Raw genomic sequence first — 23,494 nt, 5'->3', positions numbered from 1 at the left:
GTGATCTCAGCTCACTGCAACCTTCACCTCCCGAGTTCAAGCAATTCTCCTGCCTCAGCCTGTAATCCCGTTGGGATTAGAGGTGCCCGCCACCACACCTGGCTAATTTTTGTACTTTTAGTAAAGACGGGGTTTCACCGTGTTGGCCGGGCTGGTCTCGAACTCCTGACAGAGTTCAGTCCCTAGGCGGGGGGGGTGATCTGCCCGCCTCAGCCTCCCAAAGTTCTGGGATTACAGGTGTGAGCTACTGCTCCTGGCCTCCGCTGCCACTTTTAAGGTACCAGATAGAGGCCGAGAAGCAGAGTGGTTAGTTAGTCACTTGCCTTTTATTAGAAAGGGAAAAAAAAGGCTGAAACCGTTATGAACATGCCAGGTCCAGAGGCTGATGTTACTCCATCCTTTCTATATACATCATCTTATAGTTCTTATTATACTGTTTACTTGTACTTTTTTTTGTTTTTACAGTCTTCCTATGGGTTGTTGTTCTTTGTAGAGTTGATTTTGAGAAAAGGTATTTTGAGGAATGATTCTCCACTGGGTTGAAATTTTTCCTGAGGAGTGTTTAACTAAAAGTGGATGTGATATTGATATTAAAACCATGTTACAGTCATCTGTAAAATATGAATGATAAATAAGAATTAAATAAGCAAGAAAAAAATGTTATAGGCTTAATTTTTTGGGATAGCTATCCAGCACCAGAGTATATTTGGAGTAAAAGTTGGCCCCCTCAAGTGGCCCGGAGAAGAATTTTCAGGGATTGTAGTTTTTCAGGTATATGGCTGTAGAATGTCTTTCTCTGTCTTCTCTCTCTCTCTCTTTTTTTTTTTAGACAGAGTCTCATTCTGTCGCCCAGGCTGGAGTGCAATGGCGCTATCTTGACTCACTGCAACCTCTGCCTCCCGGGTTCAAGAGATTCTCGTGCCTCAGCTTTCCAAGTAGCTGAGATTATAGGTGTGCACCACCATGCCCAGCTAATTTTTTGTAGTTTTAGTAGAGATGAGATTTCTCTACGTTGCCCAGGCTAGTCTCGATCTCCTGAGCTCAGGCAATCCCCCTCGTCCTCCCAATGTGCTAGGATTACAAGTGTGAGCCACTGCGCCTGGCCTCTCTGTCTTCTCTTTTCTTCTTTCTTTCTCCTTTCCTTCCCTTTCTCTCCCTCCCTTCCTTCTTTCCTTCCTTCTCTTTCTTTCTCCTTTCTTTCCCTTTCCCTCCCTTCCTCCCTCCTTCCCTTCCTTCCTTCTCCTTTTCTTTCTTTCTTTTTTTTTTGAGACAGGGTCTTATTCACTCTGTCAGTGGTGCTAACAGGCTGGAGTGCAGTGGTGTGATCTCACTCACTGCAGTCGCCACCTCCTGGGTTCAAGCCATTCCCCTGCCTCAGCCTCCTGAGTAGCTGGGATTGTAGGCATGTGTCACTACACCCAGCTAATTTTTTCGTGTTTTTAGTAGAGACGAGGTCTCACCATGCTGGTCAAGCTGGTCTTGAACTCCTGGCCTCAAGTGATTCACCTGCCTCAGCCTCCCAAAGTACTGGGATTACAGATATGAGGCACCATGCCCAAGCCTCCTTTTCTCTTTTTTTCTTTTCTTTCTTGTGAGACAGAATCTTGCTCTGTGGGTCAGGCTAAAGTGCAGTGGCATGATCATAGCTAACTGAAGCTTCGACCTCCTAAGCTTAATTGATCCTCCTGCCTCAGCCTCCCAAGTAGCTAGGACACATAGATGATGCACACCTATGTGTGCATCACCACGTCCAGCTAATTTTTAATTTTTTCATAGAGACAAGGTCTCTATGTTGCCCAGGCTGGTCTTGAACTCCTGGCCTCAAGCGATCTTCCCACCCTGCCTCCCAAAGTGTTGGGGTTACAAGTGTGAACCACTGCACCTGGCCAGACTGTCTTTCTTTTTTTCTTCTTTCTCTCTCTCTCTCTGTTTCTTTCCTTTTTTGAGACAGGATTATACTCTGTTGCCCAGGCTGGGGTACAGTGGTGTGATCACAGCTTACTGCAGCCTCTGCCTCCTTGGCTCAAGTGATCCTCCCACCTCAACCTCTGGAGTAGCTGGGACTACAAGCACGTGCCATCACACCTGACTAATTTTTTAAATTTATTTTTTCTAAAGACGGGGTCTTACCATGTTTCCCAGGCTGACTTTGAACTCTTGGGCTCAAACAATCCACCCACCTCAACTTCCCAGAGTGCTGGGATTACAGGTATGAGCCACTGTGCCTGGCCCTAGAATTCTTTCATGTTGTGAAATGTTTAAGTGATCTGGTTGGAGTCCTGTTTTCACCACTCTCATTTGTGATCTTAGGCTTCTGATGTCTCTGTAGAATTACAGAATTTTGTTGCTGGAAAGGACTAATGATCGTCTAATAGAAGTCTTTAATTTTACGTCTAAGTAAACAAAGGAGCAAAGAGGTAAAATGATTTGCTCAGTAGGTTACAACTAGTGAGTAGTACAATCAGGATTAAACTCTGGGTCTTCTGACCTTTTCCCTCAATAGGGAAAGTCATGAGGTTCTGCATTTAAAAAGGACTTGCTGAAGTAAAGTGTTAAACTCCTAAGTGGCTTACTCTGCCAGTACATTGTATCTGCAGTTTCATTGCCCCTGAACATGGTTTTGATTAAATTGGTGATGCCCTATTATTTTACAGATGAGTAGGTAGAGATTTTCCAGGGTGGAGGCCAACTGTCACTCTGGTTGAGTCTCCAGTTTTAATTCTTAGCCTGCTGAGCTATACTTCCGTACTTTGGAAAGTCTTTGTTTCCTTCCAAGAACATTACTCAGAAGGAGGAATTCTTTGCAAATCCAGATGCCTGTCAAAATCTTGTTACACAACTTCCCCCATGCTGAATTTCCATTCAAGTCTTGTATCTAAATTCCAGTTGTATCTTGGTGTTACAAGTTAAAGCTAAGTGACTAATTGGAACCTTTGAGGATTGCTGTGTTCCTTTTTTTTTTTTAAATAGGTGTCTTGACTATGTTGATGGCTTAGCACAGATACCTCATTTATATCACTTGCTGCCACAGATGACTCAAGTGTGTGCTTTGCCTTAGACATACAGTAGTCCCCCTTCATCTGTGGGGGATGAATTTCAAGCCCCGCACTGGATGCCTGCAACTGCAGATGGTACTGAACCCTATGTATACTATGTTTTGTCTTATGTATACATACCTATGGTAAAATTTAATTTATAAATTAGGCACAGTAATACATTAACAACAATAGTAATAAAGTAGAACAATTATAATATTATACTGTAATAAAAGTTATGTGAATGTGGTCTCTGTCTCTCAAAATATCTTGACTGTAATATTTTCGGACCCTGGTTGACTAATGGTAACTGAAACTAGAAAGTGAAATCATGGGCAAAGGGGCTTACTGTACTGGCAAGAAACAAGTGAAGTTTGAGTGTTTGGCAGCTAGCCCCTGATTTAGTCTCAGGGTTGACATCTCTGTTTACATCTGCTGGTGGGTGGCTGGATGTAGTGTGCATTCCTAGAAGTGTTAGGGCCTTCACTGATTCAGTCTTTTTAGAATTGCCAAAGAAGAGACAAGAAAGCTTTATTATGTTGTTAATTTTGTGTATACAAGGAATTTTGCAAAAGTCCAGGCAGGCAGTGTTCTTATGTACAAAACTAAAAAAAAAGAATAATCAGAAATTGCTCATAGAATGGATGAAGAGTATTTGTGATATAATCAGGAGAGCATATTGTCCAGGTTAGTTCTCTATGGCAGAAGAGGTAAGGCTGGAGATGAAGAAAATTTGTGATCTGGAAGTACCTGGCAATGCATCGTCCACTAACTTAATAACTTTCCTTACTGGTTTTGAGGGCCTAAGAACCCGTTTTTAGTATCCCCCAGCTCTATTTGAGGAACTTTTATTCTTTGACGTGTCACTAATTCCATACTTTACTATGGAAAATTGCCTGTTGAAATCATACAAGTCATCAGCATATGGTACTTACAAGATAGGCCTCCCACCCATTCATAATTTAAACAACTATTATGTATTAATTATAGGAAATTTGGAAAATAGATATTTAAAGGAAAAAAGAAATAATTCCACTTATTCAGGATGACCATTGTTAATATTTGGAACATGTAGCCTTTTTGATACACATTTAGTATACATATATTAAACATATAATTGAAAGTAGGCCACCTCTGGTATTTTGTAATATTAAGATTAATATTTTAAAACTTAATATTTTTTCATATTTCATTGCGTATTCTTTTAAAGCAGGGTTTCTCCACCTGAACATTACCGACATTTTCGGCTGGATAAGTCTTTGTTATGAGGAGCTGTCCTGTGCACTATAGGATATTTAGGAACATCCCTGGCCTCTACCCAGTGTATGCCATTAGCATCTTTCCAGTTGTGACAACCAAAAATGTCACATATTGTCAAGGGTGATTTTCCCTGGGGGGAAACATCATCTGGGTTGAAAACCACTGTCCTAAAGTAACAGTTCTCAAACTGAAAAAATATTAGTTTTCATAAGTGAAAAAACATTAAATAGTAAAAACAGTATATTTTCCAAAATTAAAAAAAAATAGCGAGAAGAGTGTCATTGTTACATTTTCTCAAATCTGTGTGTATCTGTCATAATAAAAGGCATTCACATTTAATCTTGCAAAATATTGGTTTAGCTGAAGTATATAAAGAAAATTACAGGCTGGGTGCTGTGGCTCATGCCTGTAATCCTAGCACTTTGGGAGGCTGAGGCAGGAGGATTGCTCTAGTCCAGGAGTTCAAGACCAGCTTGGGCAACATAGCAAGACCCTGTCTCTACAAAAAAGAAAACAATTAGCCAGGCATGGTGATGTGCACCTGTAGTCTCAACTACTCTGGAGGCTGAGGTAGGAGGATCACTTAAGCATGGGAGGTTGAGGCTGCAGTGAGCTATGATTGCCCCACTGCACTCCAGCCTGGGTGACAGAGTAGGACCCTGTATCCAAAAAAAAAAAAAAAAAAAAAGTTTTACACATCAGTTTTTATAAAAGGGAAGAGCATGTTAATGTCTTAGATAACTGTATATTCTTCCTTAATACTGTACCAAAACAAGTAGAAATTTCTTAAAGATTAGTTGCAATGTAGAATATAAAACCATATCGAATAATTTGTCATAGCCTGTTACATTGTTACATTAAAATCCATTAATCTGTCTTAAACTTTGGGTCTTTCCTCCCATGCATCATTTTATAACATCATACATCGATCATTTGGAAAATACTGGTTCACTGAGTTTTTCAGGTTTTCCAAATCTTGACACATTTCATTGTATATTTTAAAAAGTCACATTTGTTGACATTGCCACCAGTCTCATCAGAAAAGCCTCTATGTATTGGGAAGCGGTTGTGTTCACCATGGTGAATACAATTTTTCCAAAATTTTTATTTTTACTTGAAAGCTTGAATTTTATCATTGGCTACAAATACTGCCAATTATTTTCCTTGAGGTGACAGGCTCATCTTATTCATTTTTGAGAAAATATTACCAAATACCCAAATCTGAATAGCCATACTTTTTCAGTAATTTCAAGTAAAAATGTTATTCATGAAAAAAGCAGCCAGTTCAGCTCACAATGCAAACTATCTCATAGATACTTTTTCACAAAATAGGTATTGTTTTCCAGTGTGCAGCAGAAGTGTTTTATGTGTACTTTCTGTTTTGTCATACAGAGTATTTAGATGTGTACTCTGGTTGAAATTTGATACAATTATTTTTACTGCTTCATCAAGGCACTCCTGAGTGAACGTGGCATTTGTGTCTTATTGAGAATGAGTGGCAGTTAAAGAATACACTGATGAATAGTACAATTTGCCGTCACTGCCCTAGCGCCAAGGCACCAGTGGTTTTACCCACCATTGCTTTTGCATTGTCAGTACAGTTTCAAACAGTGAAAAAGGCAAATAACATTGTAGTGTTATTGCGAAAAAAATTTTGACTTTGCAGACCTTCTGGGGTCCATGGGACACACTTCGAGAACAACTGTTCTGAAGCATGATATTATGACATCGTATCCTTTCAAGTGTCTACATCAGAATTTAACCAATTCTGTCTTGTTTCTTCTGTTTATTTTTTGCTTTTATCACAATCCTTGTAGCTAAATCCAAGAGAAAAAATATTTTCCCTTAGAATAAAATCTTTAGAAGTGGAATTCTGAGTCAATGGGTGTGAATATTTTTTATATTTTTAAGATACATTCGATATATATCACCCAGTTGTCCTCCAAGATGGTTAAACCAGCTTATTTACACTTGGACCAATGTATTATGAGACTGCATCGTGGCTTCTGCTGGTCATTATTTTGTCTTAACCAATTCAGTCAGAATATTGGCATCATCTAAAAAGTGTATTATGACTTCTCATACAACTGGCCTTGATTACTAGTGAGTCTGAATATTTTAATGTTTTGGCCATTTTGTAGTCTTCCTTTAGACTGATTACAGTGCAACTCATTAGGTTGTAACTTTCTTTGTTAAAACAGTCACATTCTCCTAATTCCTCTTGAGATTATTCCCTAGTTAACCCTGTTTGCATCTGGATGTATATCAAATTGCAGCCTCTGATTTAGAGTCCCTCTCTTAAGGAGGTCGTAAATGTGCCTGTTCTCCAAATTTCAGAAGTTTGAGCCCCACGTTTTTGATTTTTGTTATAAGGAGTGTCACCTGTGCTATTAACATTTTTTCTAAGTTGACTTTCCTTATAAACAGTATTTGAAAGAAACTTGACATTACTATAAAGTCTAAGTCACGGGTTTTATGTGCTAGTTGTTTTTTTCTAGTACACCTTAAAATACGTAATTATTAAAATCATTTCTCTACTGTCTAAAATCATCCAGTGGCCTATGTTTACCACACTTTAGGAAGAGCAGGGGCTTTGGACTCAGACATCTTGGATTTGAATCCCACTCTGCCTGTAACTGGCAGTGTGCTCTTGGACAGGTGCCTCAGTTTTGTGCCTCAGTTTCCTCACTGGCAAAATGGGGATGTTAGAAGATGAACTCTTAGGTGCCTTACATCTCTACTCTGTGACTCTGGTGTAAGGAGAAAGGGATATTTGAATGTTTGTGGATTTCTTTCTCTGTTTCTGATCAGGAATTAGAGACATTGTCTAGGGTTAGTATTTCAAAACCCTAGCTTTATTAAACTCCACTGCTATTAGTCATCTGATTTTGGAGAAACCATTTCATTTTATGGGGCTCTAGCTGTCTAGTTAGGGTGTTGCTGCTGCTTAATACTTCCTATTTAATGTAAAGTGCTTCTAGCTAGGAGCTAAGGCAAGCCAGGACCTCACTTTTAACATGTTTAAAATGGGGATGTTTCTGTTCTACTTACCTCATTAGAGACATGGAAAAATGAGATAATAGGTAGATAAGTGGACTCAGCTTTTAGCAGAAGGGTACTAGGTAAAAACAGGGTGTCAGCAGAAGTAATGCCTGTAGATGTTATCCCTATAGCTACTTCTGTAGTGAAGAGCAAAATTTGTGTGACACCACCTCTCCTATCTCTCCAGACCTGCCTGTACCCCTCCCTCTTCCCTGCCTACTGGTTTCGATTTGGGAAGTGCCACTGAACAGCAGTTTTATGACCTTGGGCAAATCACTCAACCTTAACTTATCCATGGGCCAAAAATTGGGAGATCTGGCAATCTTGAGTCTGTATTTCTCTATGGCAACAACTGGCAAGAGCTGAATGGTGGCTTATCTTTTAAAAATACAGATATATTCTTCAGTCTGTCACTTAATCTGGCAAGTCTGACTCATTTACTTTGCTGCCTGGCCTCTTATATTTGCGAGGCTGGATTGCATCATGGTAAGGAGCATGGTTTCTGGAGCCACATTACCTAGATTCAGATGCCAACAATGACTCTTGGTAGCTGTGTACCCCTTCATATTATGTAGCTTTTCTGTAGTTTCATGTGAATTCCTACTTCGTGGGGTTGTTAAAAGGATTGGAAGAGCCACTACATATAAGACCCTTAGGATAGTCCCTGACCCAGAGTAAACTTAACTGATGTTAGCTGTTGTTTGAGTTCAAATAGCATAATAATTAGCTGACATTTATCTAGCTCTTAATATGTATCGGGCACTGGGCCAAGTCTTTTACACAGATCTATCTCATTAATCTTAACAGTAACACTGTGAAATAAGTAGTGTTGTTTTCTCAGTTTTACAGATGGGAGGACTATAATTTAGAGAAGTTAAGTAACCTGTCTAAAGGCACACAGCTAGTAAGTGCCGGCGACATTGAGAGTTGAACCTGTGTTTGTGTATCCTAATCCTGTGGGTTTTTTCTTATTATTTTTTCCTATGTCTTACTACGTGGAGACTAAGCCTGTGGTTTTGATTGCTGTGCTGTGCTATGCTGCCCCACATTATATCCACCTCTAAAATAGGTCTAATCACAGAAGTGGCTGGCTTGAGTAAATAGAGCTTAGCGCTCTTAATGTTTTTGTAAGTGATTTGAGGAGAGAATGAATATGAAATTTCCCAAATTTATATATGATGTTAGTTCCTTGAGGCAGTGAAATGCAAAACAATAGGGGATAAATGAACTACAGAAAACTCTTTTGGGCTGGATGGGGTGAGTGAATAGAAAAGTGGTAACTGAATTTCAGGGTAGGTACTCATGAAGAAAGATAACTCAAACTGTTTGTAGAATGATGCGCTCTGAGATATTTAAAAGGACTTGAGAGTTATTTTAGGCTATTATTTGAAGGTTAAAAAGGCCAGCAAACATTTCACACCCATTAGGATGACTATTATCCAAACAAGCAAAGAATAAAAAGAGTTGGCAAGGATATGGAGAAATTGGAACTCTTGTACGTTGTTGGTGAGAATATAAAATGGGGCAGCCACTGTGGAAAACAGTATGGCAATTCCTCAAAAAGTTAAAAATAGAATTACCATATGGATCCAGCAATTTCACTTCTGGTTATATACCCAAAAGAATTGAAAGTAGAGGCTCAAACAGATATTTGTACACTAATGTTCATAGTGGCATTATTCACAAAGCTGAAAGGTAGAAGCAACCCAAGGGTCCATCAGTGGATGAATAGATAAACAAAATGTAGTCTATACATACAATGAAATAGTATTATTCAGCCTTAAAAAGAAATGAAATTGACACACACTACAACATGGATGAACCTTGAAGACACTGTGCCAAGTGAATGGTGTCTAGAGGGAGAATAGCAGTTGTCAGCGGGAAGGGGTAGTTCTGGAGATAAAATGTGGTGATGGTTGCACAACGATATGAAAATGTGAATGTAGTTAATGCCACAAAACTCTATACTTAAAAATAGATAAAATCATTAAAAAAAAAAAAAAGCCTGAAAAGTGCTTTTCTTCCTTGTGTAAAGCTCCAGAACATTCCTCATTTGGAATGCTAGGTGCTGTTCTGTCCTCTGCATGTTGGTAGAATGGATACAACTTAGTTTTAGGCTCCAGGCCAAGCTCTTTGGATTATTAGCAAGTCATTTTATCTCTCTGATACGTGTCTAGAAAAAGGGCCTACATAATCCTTACCTCACAAGTGACAATAAAATGAGATATGTATGTGATTGAATTCCTATACAAATATCAATTATTTTCAACTTTGGAAAAATAACAAAACAGACTTATTTTCCATCCACTGACGTAGCTGGGCTGTGTGTCACACAGACTGTGCCTCTGTAATGCGCTGCAGCTTCTTGGAGCTTAGGAGAGGTATGGTTAACACAAAAGGAGGTTTGGTCTTACACAGTACACTCACTGAAGAGGAATAAATGGGCTGAGAAGAAAGCCAGGCTGAATGATTTTCCTTTAGGCTTCACAGTTAAAAAAAAAGAAAAGAAAAGAAAACACTTTAGCAATATGAAAGGGTATTAAGTAAAATTGCTATCTGCAAGAGATGACCTCTGCTAACCATTTTGCATCTGTCTTTGTATGTATAAATTTGTGTACGTTTTTGTGTAATTGTATCATACTATTCATATTCTTAATGCTACCTAAAACAAGGTTTGAAAGATTAGGACAAGTTCATGGATGATACTTTAGGGACACAAGGACAATTTGAGAGCTGTGTGCACCTAATATATATCACACTGGGCTAAGTGCTTTTACAAACATTATCTCACCACACACAACAAACCTGGGAAATAGTTGGTATTTTCTCCATTTTACAATAAAAAAATTAGGGTAAAGGAGTAGAGTAACCAGGACACATGAATGGCGAAACCAAGATTTGAATCAAGTCCTTTTATTCCAGAGCTTGCACTTCCTGTACCCTTCTATAGCACCATCTTTGCTGCCTCTCAAAGATGAAACCCCAAGCTCTGTATCTAATCCCATTGAGTTACTTGTTAAAAGAATGTTTTGAACAATTAATACAGTCACTAATACATTATATTTTAGAAATTGTTCCATGTGAGTATAGACAGAGCTGCCTCATGCTTTTATTTATTTAGGCTGCATTGTACATATATAAGTAGTAAACTTTCTTATATTTTTTATTGTGAAATGTATACAACATAAGATTTACCATTTTAACCATTTTTAAGTGTACTTACTGTTCAGTGATATTAATTACATTCATGTAATTAATACATCACCACATCCATCTTTAGAATTTTTCATCTTGCAAAACAGAAACTACCCATTAAACTATAACACCCCATTCCTCTTTTCCCCCAGCCCCTGGCCACTGCCATTCTACTTTGTCTCTGATTTGACTATTCCTCATATCAGTGGAATCATACAATATTTGTCCTTTTATGTCTGGCTTATTTTATTAAACTATAATTTTAACCAGACTTCTGTTGATGGACATTTAAATTATTATTCTTTCGCTCTTCAAACAATGATAAGTTCCAGGAATATTCGACCCAGAATTTCAGACTGCTTTCTCAGTCCTGTGCTTGGCTGGCTTTTGAGGAAACCCAAAGCAAATCCTTACCTCAGCTTTTCTGAGCAATAAAATAAGAAGAATGTTAAATAATTACTTTTGTTATAGTGTGTTGTAAGGGCTTGCTTAGTTTCTGCTTATAGCTCGGGACCCTTTGGGAAAGGGTACTCTTTAAGTATAAAGGTTTTCTGTAACTACAAAGCTGCTGCCACAATGTGATTATAGTACATTTTTTGATGAATTAGTGATTTTAGTGCAGAATGAAACCAACCCAAAAAACCAAAACCAGAATATGTAGTTGTATTTTCTTGGGGTTCTCAGATGAGTTGAAGGTAAGCAATTGTTTGTGAGGAAACCAGGCTTAGAAGGCCTGGCCTCTGTTTGTCTTTGCCTGGCACTGGCACTGAGAAGAAAGGCCTAGCCTTCCCGAGAAGTCCCTGTGCTCCACCTCCGGTGCCCCAGAGGGGTTGGGGCCGGGCTCCCTCTCCTGAGGCTGACCCCATTCTCATCCAACTGCCAGGCCCATGGGGCTGGCTTAAATGGTCTGAAATGATCCTAAATATTCTTCACTTGGATTATTTGCAGGTCAGTCTCTCTCTGTGGAACTAAACAATAAATCTCTGCCTTTCTGAACTGACTAGGAGATTAAGGGAGACAATTGTAGAGCTGCTTTTGCGTCTGAACTGACTTTCCCTTGCTTCACCAGCCCTCCTTTGCTTTGTTGAATCAGAGGCTTGGGCACAGCTGTTTAGCGCCCTCTGCTGGGTGAAAAGCAGCCTAACGGTTTTACATTATGCCTCAATTTGTACTGGTGGTTTTTCTGCCAACGCATACTTGAAGATTGCCTTTACATAGGGCTCTTAATACCTTGCCTAAAGGAATGAGGGGTTGAGTGGAGTAAGGGGGTGTGTTTAGCTTACATCCTCTGATGCTAACCTTGAGGGCAAAGTCAAGAGGCAGGCCCCATCACAGCGATGATTTTTGCCTCAGTGATTCCAATCTCCCATGGATTGGGCTGTCATCATCATGTTAGTTACTAAGGACACATCATTTAAAATGATCCCAAGGCATTTAACAAATAGCCATGAATTTTGAATTACTGAGTACTAGGCAAAATGAAATCATCCTATAAATGCCTAGAATGAACATTAAAGATTATTTCTGTCTGGGTAATGGGGGGAGACCTTAGGCTGAGAATGGTTATGAGTTGGGCACAAAGGTATAGATATTCTGGTTTCTTTTTTTTTCTTTTAGTAGAGACAAGGTCTCACTATGTTGTCCAGGCTGGTCTCCAACTCCTGAGTTCAAGTGATCCTCCCACCTCGACCTTTCAAAGTACTGGGGTTATGGATCCTCCCACCTCGACCTCCCTAAGTGCTGGCATGAGCCACTGGGCCTGGCAGATGTTCTGTTTTTGGTTTTTTTGTTGTTGTTTGTTTTGAGATGGAGTCTTGCTCTGTTACCCAGGCTGGAGTGCTGTGGCACAATCTCTGCTCACTGCAACCTCCGCCTCTAGGGTTCACGTGATTCTCCTGCCTCATCCTCCCCAGTAGCTGGGACTACAGGCGCACAATATTCTGTTTTTACTTAAGCTGCTTCAATTCAGGAGAGACTGTGCTGTAGGTCTTAGTGAGCCATGAGTATCCCAGCCCATCCTGCAGTCTTGTTTTCTTTTTTCTTTTTCTATCATGAACATTAAACATAATCCAAAACTCTTTATTATGGAAATATTCAGCCAGGCTCACGCCTGTAATCCCAGCACTTTGGGAGGCCAAGGCGGGCAGATCACTTGAAGTCAGGAGTTGGAGACCAGCCTGGGCAACATGGTGAAACCCTGTCTCTAAAAAAAATACAAAAATTAGCTGGGTGTGGTGGTGCTTGCCTGTAGTCCCAGCTACCCATGGAGCCGAGGCAGGATAATCAGTTGAACCTGGGAGGTGGAGGCTGCAGTGAGCTGAGATCGTGCCACTGCACTCCGGCCTGGGTGACAGAGTGAGACTCTCAAAAAAAAAAAAAAAAAAAAAAAAAAAGAAGAAAAAATTGTTCAAGCATACACAAAAGTAGAATAGTATAGTGTATGCATCTATAGCAATTGTCCATATTAATCATCTATCCCTCTACTTTTTTTTTCTGGAACGTTTTAAAGGAAATTCCAGACATACTCCATTTCACCCACTTCAGTATGCACCTCTAATTGATAAGGATTTTTTTCTTTTTTAACATAACCATAATGCCATTATAATACCTAAAAGATGTAACAATACTTCCTTAATATGGGGTATTTAAATGAAGTAGAGAGATACCAATCGGATTTGACAAAATGTTGATGATTTGTTAAATTTACTTCCAATATTATTATTATTACTGGTAGAAGGATTTACTTATGATGTTTTGTTTTTAAGACTTTGTTTTAGAGAAGTTTCAGGTTCACAGCAAAATTAAGAGAAAGGTACAGAGGTTTTCCATGTACCCCTTATTCCCACACCTGCATAGCCTCCTTCATTGTCAACATCTTCCACCAGAGTGGTAAATTTGTTAAAATTGGTAAACATATACTGACACATCATAAACACTCAGAGTCCCAATGTTCAAAAAATGAACCTTAGAGTTCACTTTTGGTATTGTATATTCTATGGGTTTGGACAAATGTAATGACATGTATCCATCATTACAGTATCATACAGAGGATTTTTACTGCCCTAAAAATCTTCTCTGCTCCATATATTCAACCCTTGCCTCCAAGCCCTGGCAATTAGTGATCTTTTTGTTGTCTCCATGATTTTGTCTTTTCCAGAGTATCATAGAGTTGAAGTCATACAGTATGTAGCCTTTTGAGATTGGCTTTTTTCATTTAGTAATGTGTACTTAAGGTTTCTCCATGTCTTTTCACTGCTTGATATTTCGTTTCTTTTTATCACTGAAAAAGTTTCTGTTGTCTGGTTGTACTACAGTTGATTTATCCATTTACATACCGAAGGACATCTTGGTTGCTTCTAAGTTTTGGCAATTGTAAATAAAGCTGTTGTAAAATAAATCCATGTACAGGTCTTTGTGTAGATACAAGTTTCAACTCCTTTGGTTAAATACCAAGGAGCATGATTGCTGGATTGCGTGATAAGAGTACGTTTAGTTTTGTATGAAACTGCCAAACTATCTTCAAAGGTGGCTGTACCATTTTGCAATCCTACCAGCAATGAATGAGATTGCGTGTTGTTCCACATCATGACCAGCATTTGGTGTCATCTAGGTTTTCTCCTACTATCTTCTAGGAGTTTTATAGTTTTGGTTTTACATTTAGATTTATAATCAATCTTGAGTTAATTTTTATGAAGGGTGTAAAGTCTGTATCTAAATTCATTTTTATGCATGTGGATATTTAGATGTTTCAGCACCATTTGTTGAAAAGACCATTTTTGCTCCATTGTTTTGTCTTTGCTCCGTGGTCAAAGATCAGTTGATTATACTTATGTGGGTCTGTTTTTGGCCTCTCTGTTTTGTTCCATTGATCTATTTGTGTATTTGTTTGCCAGTATTATACTGTCTTGATTACTGTATATTTGTGGTAACCTGAAGTCAGGTAATGTCAGTCCTCCAACTTTGTTCTTCAAAATCATGTTGACTATTATGGGCCTTTTGCCTCTCCTATAAATGTTAGAATCATTTTGCTGATATGCATAAAATGAATTTGCTGAGAATTTGAGTGGGATTGCATTGAATCCATAGATGAAGTTGGGAAGAACTGATATCTTAAAAATACTGAGTCTTGACCGGGCATGGTGGCTCAAGCTTGTAATGCCAGCACTTTGGGAGGCCTAGGTGGGCAGATCACCTGAGGTCAGGAGTTCAAGACCAGCCTGGCCAACATGGTGAAACCCCGTCCCTACTAAAAATACAAAATGAGCTGGGCGTGGTGGTGGGTGTCTGTAATCCCAGCTACTCAGGAGGCTGAGGCAGGAGAATTGCTTGAACCCGGGAGGCAGAGGTTGCAGTGAGCTGAGATTGCGCCATTGCACTCCAGCCTGGGCAAAAAAAAAAAAAGTGAAACTCCATCTAAAAAAAAAAAAAAAGAATATCTGTCTATTTATTTAGTTCTTCGATTTTGTTCATTAGAGTTTTATAATTTTTCTTATATAGATCTTGTAAAATCTTGTTAAATTTATACCTAAATATTTTATATTTCAAATTCCACTTATTCATTGCTGGTATATAGGAAAGTGATGGACTTTTGTATATTAACCTTATATCTCACAATCTTGCTAAAATCACTTCTGTATTTTTTTTTTTAAAGAAACACTACAGATACACTTAAAAGCCTCTTTTACTATGTGTGTTTATCCATAAACAATATAAAGTATTGTTTTGTATATTTAAAAATACATGCTTAGATATTATCCCTTTCATATCCTTTCGAAACTTGCTTTTATTACCATTAGGGTTTCAATATTTATTCATGTTTGTTTACATGTTTCTTGTTCACTTTAACTGCTGTATGATGTTCCATTGTGTTTAGACTCCACCTATTTTATATTCCAGTGGAATTTATCCATTCCTGAATTGTTAGATATTTATGTTGTATATAGGTTTTCTTGATATTATGACCAATGCTTCAGTGAACTTTCTTGTACATTCCCTTGTGCCACTTTGTGAGAATCTGTCTAAATTATAACGTACATTTCCCTGATACCATATAGAATTTGAGATCTTCTATAATATGTTTGGTATTTGGGTTTCCTTTTCTGAATAGTTATATTCTTTGCCTCTTTTCCTATTGGAGTTTTAATAATTATTTGTAGAAATTCTTTGCATCTTCTAGACATTAAGCCATTACCAGTTTTGTGCACTGCAAGAATTCTTATAAATTCAGGCAGTCCTGTTCTGGTCCTTCAGTTTACTCCAGGGGCCAGTTTGCTGGAGTTAAGTCAGCTTCTGTTTTTACTTCTGGGCTCCCTTTATTCTTACTTAACATTTATGAGTTATGCTACTAAGGCGGACAATCCTTTCAACTGTCCATCAGAATGAATTTGCTTTGTCAGTTATGGTTCATTTTTTGTTCAATAAGGCAGTATAGAATAGTGGTTAAGAGTCGGGGCTATAGAATCTTTACTGCTTGCTTTTGAATCTTAGCTCAATGACTTTATTGTATGATGTTGGCATATTACTCTTTGGTACTACTCTTTGGTACTTGGCTTTATCATCTATAAAACCAATGAGGTAGAAGAACTATTATGATTACCATTTTATGTTTGATGAAACTGAGGCAGAGGGAGATTAGGTCAGAAACATGAGCAAGTAGAAGAAACGTGCGCCTCTCTTTTAACTTTTTGCTTTTGCTAGAGACATAAGTATAGGGAAATACTTATCTAATTTTAAAAAAATATAGTAGCAGAAGCAGTGATAAGTCACTGACTCACAGCCTCAGTGTTGCGAGAAAACCATAGGAGTGGAGACTATAGAGAACTAAAGTGCCCATACCTAAGTCTGTTTGCAGTGTGGAAAACCATTTGTGCATTTTTCATTAAAATAAAGTGACAAGAACCCAAACCATGATTTTCATGACCTTAGCTTGATGTTTTACAGAATGGTAAATTTGTAAGAAATACATAATTTAGATACCATCCTAGGCCAGAGAACTCATAGTTGAAATAGGCCAATCATAAAGAGAACACTGTGGGCCACACTTAAGACATCAGTTTGATGGACAACTTGATTTGGACTGACAATGGAAGGAAGAAGAAATTCAAGAAACAAAGAAATTCAAGTAGCAAAGACAATTTCTTTCTAGGAGCAGGAGAATAAGTATGATTTGGCTTCTGTATCTTCTATTTTTTATTATAAGAAGAAATCTGCTGTGGCAAAAAGTCAAGCAGTATAGGAAGGTAGAAAGTAAAAGTTTTCCAACAGTATATACCCAAATTGAAAGGAGGGACTCAAAAAGTTATTTGTACACTTGTGTTCATAGCAACATTATTCACAATTGCCAAAAGATGGAAATAACCCAAATGGTCATTGATGGATTAGTGGATAAACAAAATATGCATACAAATATATATACGATGGAATACTATTCAGCCTTAGAAAGCAAGGAAATTCTGATACATGCCACGACCTGGATGCACCTTGAAGACATTATGCTAAGGGAGTGAGCCAGACCTAGAAGGAGAAATATTGTGTAATTTGACTTATACGAGGTTCCTAGAGTAGACAAATCCATAGAGGCAGAAAGTAGAATAGTGACTACTTGGCCGGGCACAGTGATTCACGCCTGTAATCCCAGCACTTTGGGAGGCCGAGGTGGGTGGATCATGAGGTCAGGAGTTTGAGACCAGCCTGGCCAACATAGTGAAACCCCTTCTCTACTAAAAATACGAAAAATTAGCTGGGCGTGGTGGTGGGCGCCCGTAATCCCAGCTACTCAGGAGACTGAGGCAGGAGTATCGCTTGAACCTGGGAGGTGGAGGTTGCAGTGAGCCGAGATCGCGCCACTGCACTGCATACTCCAACCTGGGCAACAGTGTGAGACTCCATCTCAAAAAAAAAAAGAACAGTGACTAGGCGCTGGGAGGAGTTATTGTTTATTGGGTACAGTATTTCAGTTTGGGATGATGAAAAAGTTCTGAAGGTGAATAATGGCAATGGCTGTACAACAGCACAAATGTACTTAATGCCACTGAATTGTACACTTGAAAATGGGTAAAATGGTAAGTTACATGTATATATATATATATTTTACCACCATAAAAAGTCTCCCAACACCAGCCTACCAGTTATAGTTGGCACTATAAACAGCTTCTTTTATAGCCATCTAGATAGGGCTATGCAAATACAAGCATAGATATGCGAGTATAAGCATACTGTCAATGCATAGATATGCGAGTATAAGCATACTGTCAATGCTCATTCTTTGGAGCACTCATGTAGGTGCCAGGTATTTCCCAGTGAACAAAACTGACAAGGTTTCTGCTGTCATGGAGCTTTTAAAAATTTTGTTTTATGCAAATGGATATTGATGTACATACTGTTTTATACCTCATTTTCCCCCTTAACGGGTATCTTTGGACATCTTTCTGCATTAGCTTTTGTATAGATCTAACAACTCAATGGCTTCATAGTATGCCCTTGTATGGATGTGCTATCATTTGTGGCTGCATTTTTCATTGAATGGAGTAAGGGAGGTGGAGGTGTAGAGCTTGCTATGGTTTGCTGCTGTTGTAAATTAAATTTTTATTAGGAAAATAGTATAGCCTTCTTATAAAAAGTCAATGCAAAAAAAGTAAAAGTAAAAAGTAAAAATGGGAAAAAACAATAACAACCAACTTAGACCCAAAGTTACGCAGAGTTAAGAGCTGGGCTGAGCCATATTCTGTCTAGATCCTATTACTGTAAGAGTCAGGTGATTTCTTAGTTATCATTTATATGGTGTTCCACAGTCAATGAGATCATATCAAGAAGATTGCTTTGAAAACCATTATGCTAGAAATATTACTTTAAAGTTCTTTAATTGCAAGCCCTGGAAGTCATCTCAGGTTCTATTAAACAAACAAACGAAAAAGGACTTCCATGAAGGGGTTCTAGGTAGCAAATGAAGAAATATTTAAACAACTCTGGAAAGACAGGAACAGGGTGGCTTTAGGAGTCTCAATATCAGTGCTTATCCCTTTCATTTTCTATGTCTGCTTAAGATTCAATTCCTGGGAGAGATGAATGGCCTAGAGAACTTGTGCCTATTGATGGTGAAGCAGGGAGAGTCCTGGGTTTTTGTGCTCCATGCGAATCTTACGGAGTTGGGGAGGTGCAGTTTTGGAAAGGATGGGATTCGAGGCTGGCAAAACCATCTGTCAGCCTTGCGATGTCAGCTGTTTTAACCACAGATTCTTATTTCCTTCTTAAGGAGGAGATGACCGCCGGGTTCTGCTATGGCACATGGAACAAGCCATCCACTCCAGGGTCAAGCCCATACAGCTGAAAGGAGAGCACCATTCCAACATTTTTTGCCTGGCTTTCAACAGTGGGAACACTAAAGTGTTCTCCGGAGGTAAAAAGGGAGATTCTACCTTGGGAACGTCACTGTGGTTGGGATTTTAGAGAAAAGAGTGCGAAAATAACTCCTTATTTTTCTTCCTGTATTTCATTGAGCTGTGGAATTACTGGTTTCTCATAGCTTGTCTTTTCTGCATTACAGCAGTATTATATATTAGGATAGTGTATGTCTTTTCTCTCTTCTCTTTTTTTTTCTTTTCTTCACCTGTCTTTTTCTTTATTTCTCTTTGGCAGAAAACTTTTCACATTGCAGTCTGGTACACAGAAACACACACAGACACACACACATATATGAAACAATACTTAACCTTCCTATTTGTGGCACACTCTGATTTTTTTTTTATTCTATTCGATTTCATTTTTAAAGATTATGCTGGCCATAACGCAGATGAATGTCATGACCCACAGATGGCTCCTGTTTGAAAAGTGTTGTGTTAGGGTACAATTGGAATGGCTGGTGCTCACACCAACCTCTTGGTGATGGCTTCCATCAACCATACTCCTTCTGACCCCACATTTCTAGCTCTGACCTCTTTTCTGAGCTGCAGATTTTCCCACTGGATATCTACCTGTGTTCCAAAAGCAACTTAAATACAATAGATCTAAAACCAAGATCATTAGTCCTCCCCTGAGTGAAAATTTCTTCTTGTCTGCTGGATTTTCTTTCTCAGTTACGACCATTCACCCAATTATATAAGCTATTAGGTTTAACTTTAAGAAATTGCTGACAATTAACCATTTTCAACTTTAAAAAGTAGCAGTTTCACATGGTTCATTCTACCTATGATCTTGGAGTCATCCTCAAACCTGCCTTTCTTACATTTACACATCTAGTCTGTCACCAAGTCCTGTCAGGTCTATCTTGAAAGCCTCTCATACTCATCTGTTAGTTTGGCCTGGATTTTTGCAATGGCCTTCTGTGATTTCTGTTACCACTCTCTAATTCTCCTTTGAATTCATTGCATACACAAGTTTACTTTTAAAAATAAAGACTGGACCATGTGAACCATTGAGCCTACAGTGCCTGAAGAATGAAGTCTAAACCCCAATCTATCTGTCTGGCCTGACCTCCCTTCCCTGAGTTATACACTGTAGCCCACCAAACTATTTGTCATTTTAAGAATGCACTGCATGGTACTATTTTGCCCTTGTGCCTTTTGTTCATGGTGTTCTTCCACCTTAATTGTCCAGTCCCCACCAATTCCCCTAAGCCTTTCATTGGTAAGAGTTTTGAGTTATTTGAGTTTCTCTTCAAAGGTCTCCTTCTCCAGGTACTTTGACCCTGCTTATGAAGGAAATAATTGACCCCATAGCTAGATCATATTGCTGCAAGGCAAACCCTCTTGTTGCTGTTAGTTGTTTGTCCAGTTGGACTGTTCTCAAGTCCAATTGGAGTTCTCAAGGACAGAGTAGAATCTTATTCTTTTTATATACCCAAGACCTAGCACTGTACCTGATACCTAGAAGGCATTAGTATGGGTTTACTGATTTCATTGGTTTGTACCTACAGTAGAATTTACAGCCAGGTCTTTGTTTTAAGATGCCCTGGGCCATATCTTTACTGCTACTTTTGCTTTCTATTTAAGTGACTGTTGGTTGTGCATTTTAGCATAGAGTGGGACTTTTCTCATGTTTTGTCTTCTTATATTCAGGTTTTAATTTTTTTGCTATACAAACCATTTGAAGGCAGGACTACACATATCATGAATATAATTTATATCCTTTGATAGAATAAGGAGAAATACAAGATTAAAACTTTCACATCATTTGGAATCACAGTCATCAAATTTTCATGCTATAAAAGATGATGAGGCTGGGCATGGTGGCTCACACTTGTAATAATCCCAGCACTTTGAGAGGCCAAGGCAGGAGGATTGCTTGAGCCCAGGAGTTTGAGACCAGCCTGGGCAACATAGTTAGACCCCAACATGTTAGATCTCTACAAAAAAAAATTTTTTTTTAATTAGCCAGGCATAGTGACACGTGCTTGTAGTTCCAGCTACTAGAGAGGCAGAGGTGGGAAGATTGCTTGAGCACAGGAGGTCAAGACTGTAGTGAACCATGATTGCAGCACTGCACTCCAGCCTGGGCAACAGAGCAGGATCCTGTCTCGAAAGAAAGAAGAAAAATTTTTAAAAGACAAACAGAGCAAGATCCTGTCTCAAAAGAAAGAAAGAAAGAAACATTTTTAAAAGACCATGAGGATAGAAATATTAACAAACATTTATTGGGGGCTTATTAAGTGATCAGCCCTATTCTGAATGCTTTTACAGATGTACTCTTATGCTTACAGTTACTCTATGATGTTATTATCCCTATTCTGTAGGTTAAAAAGTTAGGTCATAGAAATGTTAAAGATTTTATTGCAGGTCTCATGATCATGAGTATTCTGCTGAAAAAGAAAAAAAATAAAGCTAGTGAATTGATTTGTCAATGATCATTTAGTGTTTTTCTTGATGGCCACAGTTTTGTTTTGTGTTGTTTCCCCCCCACTTTTTTTTTTTTGAGACAGTCTCTCTCTGTTGCCTGCCCAGGCTGGAGTGCAATCATAGCTCACTGCAGCCTTGAACTCCTGACCTCAAGCGATTCTTCCACCTCAGCCTCCTTAATAGCTGGGACTTCAAGGGTGTGCCACCACTTGGCTAATTTTTTTATTTTTATTTTCATAGAGATGGAGTCTAACTATGTTGCCCAGGTTGTAGCCACAGTTGTTTTTTTTTTTTTACATCATCCACTGGATAATACACATTGGGAACTGTTACTATGTTATACTTGGATGCCATTATTTTTTAAAAATTCTCTGTAAGAATGTCCTATCCTTCTTAAATTATTTCTATAAATCTTTTTTCCAGTTAACACTTCTAATTTGTATTAGCATTGGCTTTGTTCATATTTTTTCCCTGAAAACTTAAAAATACTAAATTGTAATGTGGACAGGGACCACCTTGCACGAATGATCAGATGTCTGCTTTTTTCTTTTGCAGGCAATGATGAGCAAGTTATCCTCCATGATGTTGAAAGGTAAATAGATTGGTGGTGTGTGAAGGTGATTGACTTTGTTTTTCATATATGAAGAGGCAAATATCTCTTTAGACTAAAATAGTTTTTGTTTTTTGAAAAAAACAACATGAAACCAGCTGTTCTTTTCTAAAAAAATTCCTACAATAATTTGAAATAAATAAAGTTTTGATTTAAAAAGGAAAAACGGATTTGAAAGTTTTGAAAGTTGGTATGAGAGTGTACTTTTTAGGTGAAAATTTAAAACAAGAGTTTAGAAGAGAAGGAACCATAATATTTAAGAACAGTAATAGCTAATATTGATTGAGTTCTTACTATGTGCCAGACACCATTGTAAATGCTATGTACATATTCATTCATTTAATCCTCACACTCATTTTCTGAGGAGATACTATTGTCATCTCCGTTCTAGATCAGGAAACGGAGTCACAGACATGTTAGATAACAGAAGGTCAGGTGGTACTAAAACCTGAACTTAGGCTATCTGGCCTCAGAGCCATGCTCTTCATCACCATGCCAGATTGTTAGGAGACCCCTCTCCCATCCTGTAGGCATCAGACTTGGCTGCTTTAAAGCTTTCCCTTGCTTTTTGAAAATCAAGTACGACCCCCAAATCTGTACACAAGCAGATGCATTCTGTAATAAATGAAAATACAAAACTCAGCTACTGAGTCACTTTTAAATATGCTTATTTAGCACAAAAATTATAAAATCTCTAAAAAGACTCCTTAATAGTACCTTTTTTTTAACCTGAAAGTTGACTACCTACCTTTCAGGAAATATAATATTTTTTGGGTTTAGCTAGGTTGACTTTCTTCTAGAAATGGAAAAGATGGCACCCTCGGTACCAAAGTGCTGGGACTCTGCACTATGCTTGTGTGTATGTGTGTGCCTCTGTCTTGCTCTCTTATCTCCCAGCAGTGAGACATTGGACGTGTTTGCTCATGAAGATGCAGTATATGGCTTGTCTGTGAGCCCAGTGAATGACAACATTTTTGCCAGTTCCTCAGATGATGGCCGGGTTCTCATTTGGGACATCCGGGAATCCCCCCATGGAGGTAGGCTCACTGTGCAAAAGACTGTTCGACTGTGTTGAACAGTTTGATGTCAGATTCATTGAAGATCCAATTTATTACCTCAGTATCTATGTGCGAGTGATGTCAAGGGAAAGGAAATGTGAAACACTCACATGGGGGCATAAGAGGTCTTTGGAGGCCTTATCCTCCACCTAAATACTCAGGAGTGAGGCACCTTTGCCAGTCCTTCTCCACCCTCCTGTGACTCTCCACAAACCCTTGTACTTTGGTGTTTAGTGCCCCAAGGAGCAGAAGTTGTGGTGCTGACATGTAACTATTCTTGATTATTTACAGAGAATGGGGGCGTTATGCACTTTCCTGCATCCTAGTTTCAGGCTTGTTATTTTGTTGAAAGAACCACCGAATCTCAAATTACCTGTGTATAGGATCTTAAAATGATGGCAAATAAACTCTGTTTAAAGGAGATTGTCTGTGTGAGTGCCTCCTGAATGTGCCCTTTGACTCTCT

At 38.6% G+C, this 23,494-nt stretch overlaps 1 protein-coding gene across 6 annotated transcripts in view; it reads left to right on the top strand.

The window, feature by feature from the left end:
- Positions 1-23,494, top strand: part of DCAF5 (DDB1 and CUL4 associated factor 5) — a 102,376-nt gene that overhangs the window by 12,128 nt on the left and 66,754 nt on the right. For 4 of the 6 annotated variants that reach the window (XM_510028.8, XM_009428010.5, XM_009428011.5 and 1 more), the window contains exons 2-4: positions 18,784-18,927; positions 21,917-21,953; positions 22,869-23,008. In XM_510028.8, coding sequence (XP_510028.4) covers positions 18,784-18,927; positions 21,917-21,953; positions 22,869-23,008 — 321 coding nt within the window. The remainder of the gene's footprint in view (positions 1-18,783; positions 18,928-21,916; positions 21,954-22,868; positions 23,009-23,494) is intronic. The other 2 variants (XM_009428009.5, XM_063793614.1) reach the window with 1 other exon arrangement.

This window comes from Pan troglodytes, chromosome 15 (genome assembly GCF_028858775.2).
Source record: "Pan troglodytes isolate AG18354 chromosome 15, NHGRI_mPanTro3-v2.0_pri, whole genome shotgun sequence".
Classification (NCBI taxonomy): Eukaryota; Metazoa; Chordata; class Mammalia; order Primates; family Hominidae; genus Pan; species Pan troglodytes.
The sequence above is the reverse complement of the archived record's forward strand: the minus strand, read 5'-3'. Positions and strand labels throughout refer to the sequence as shown.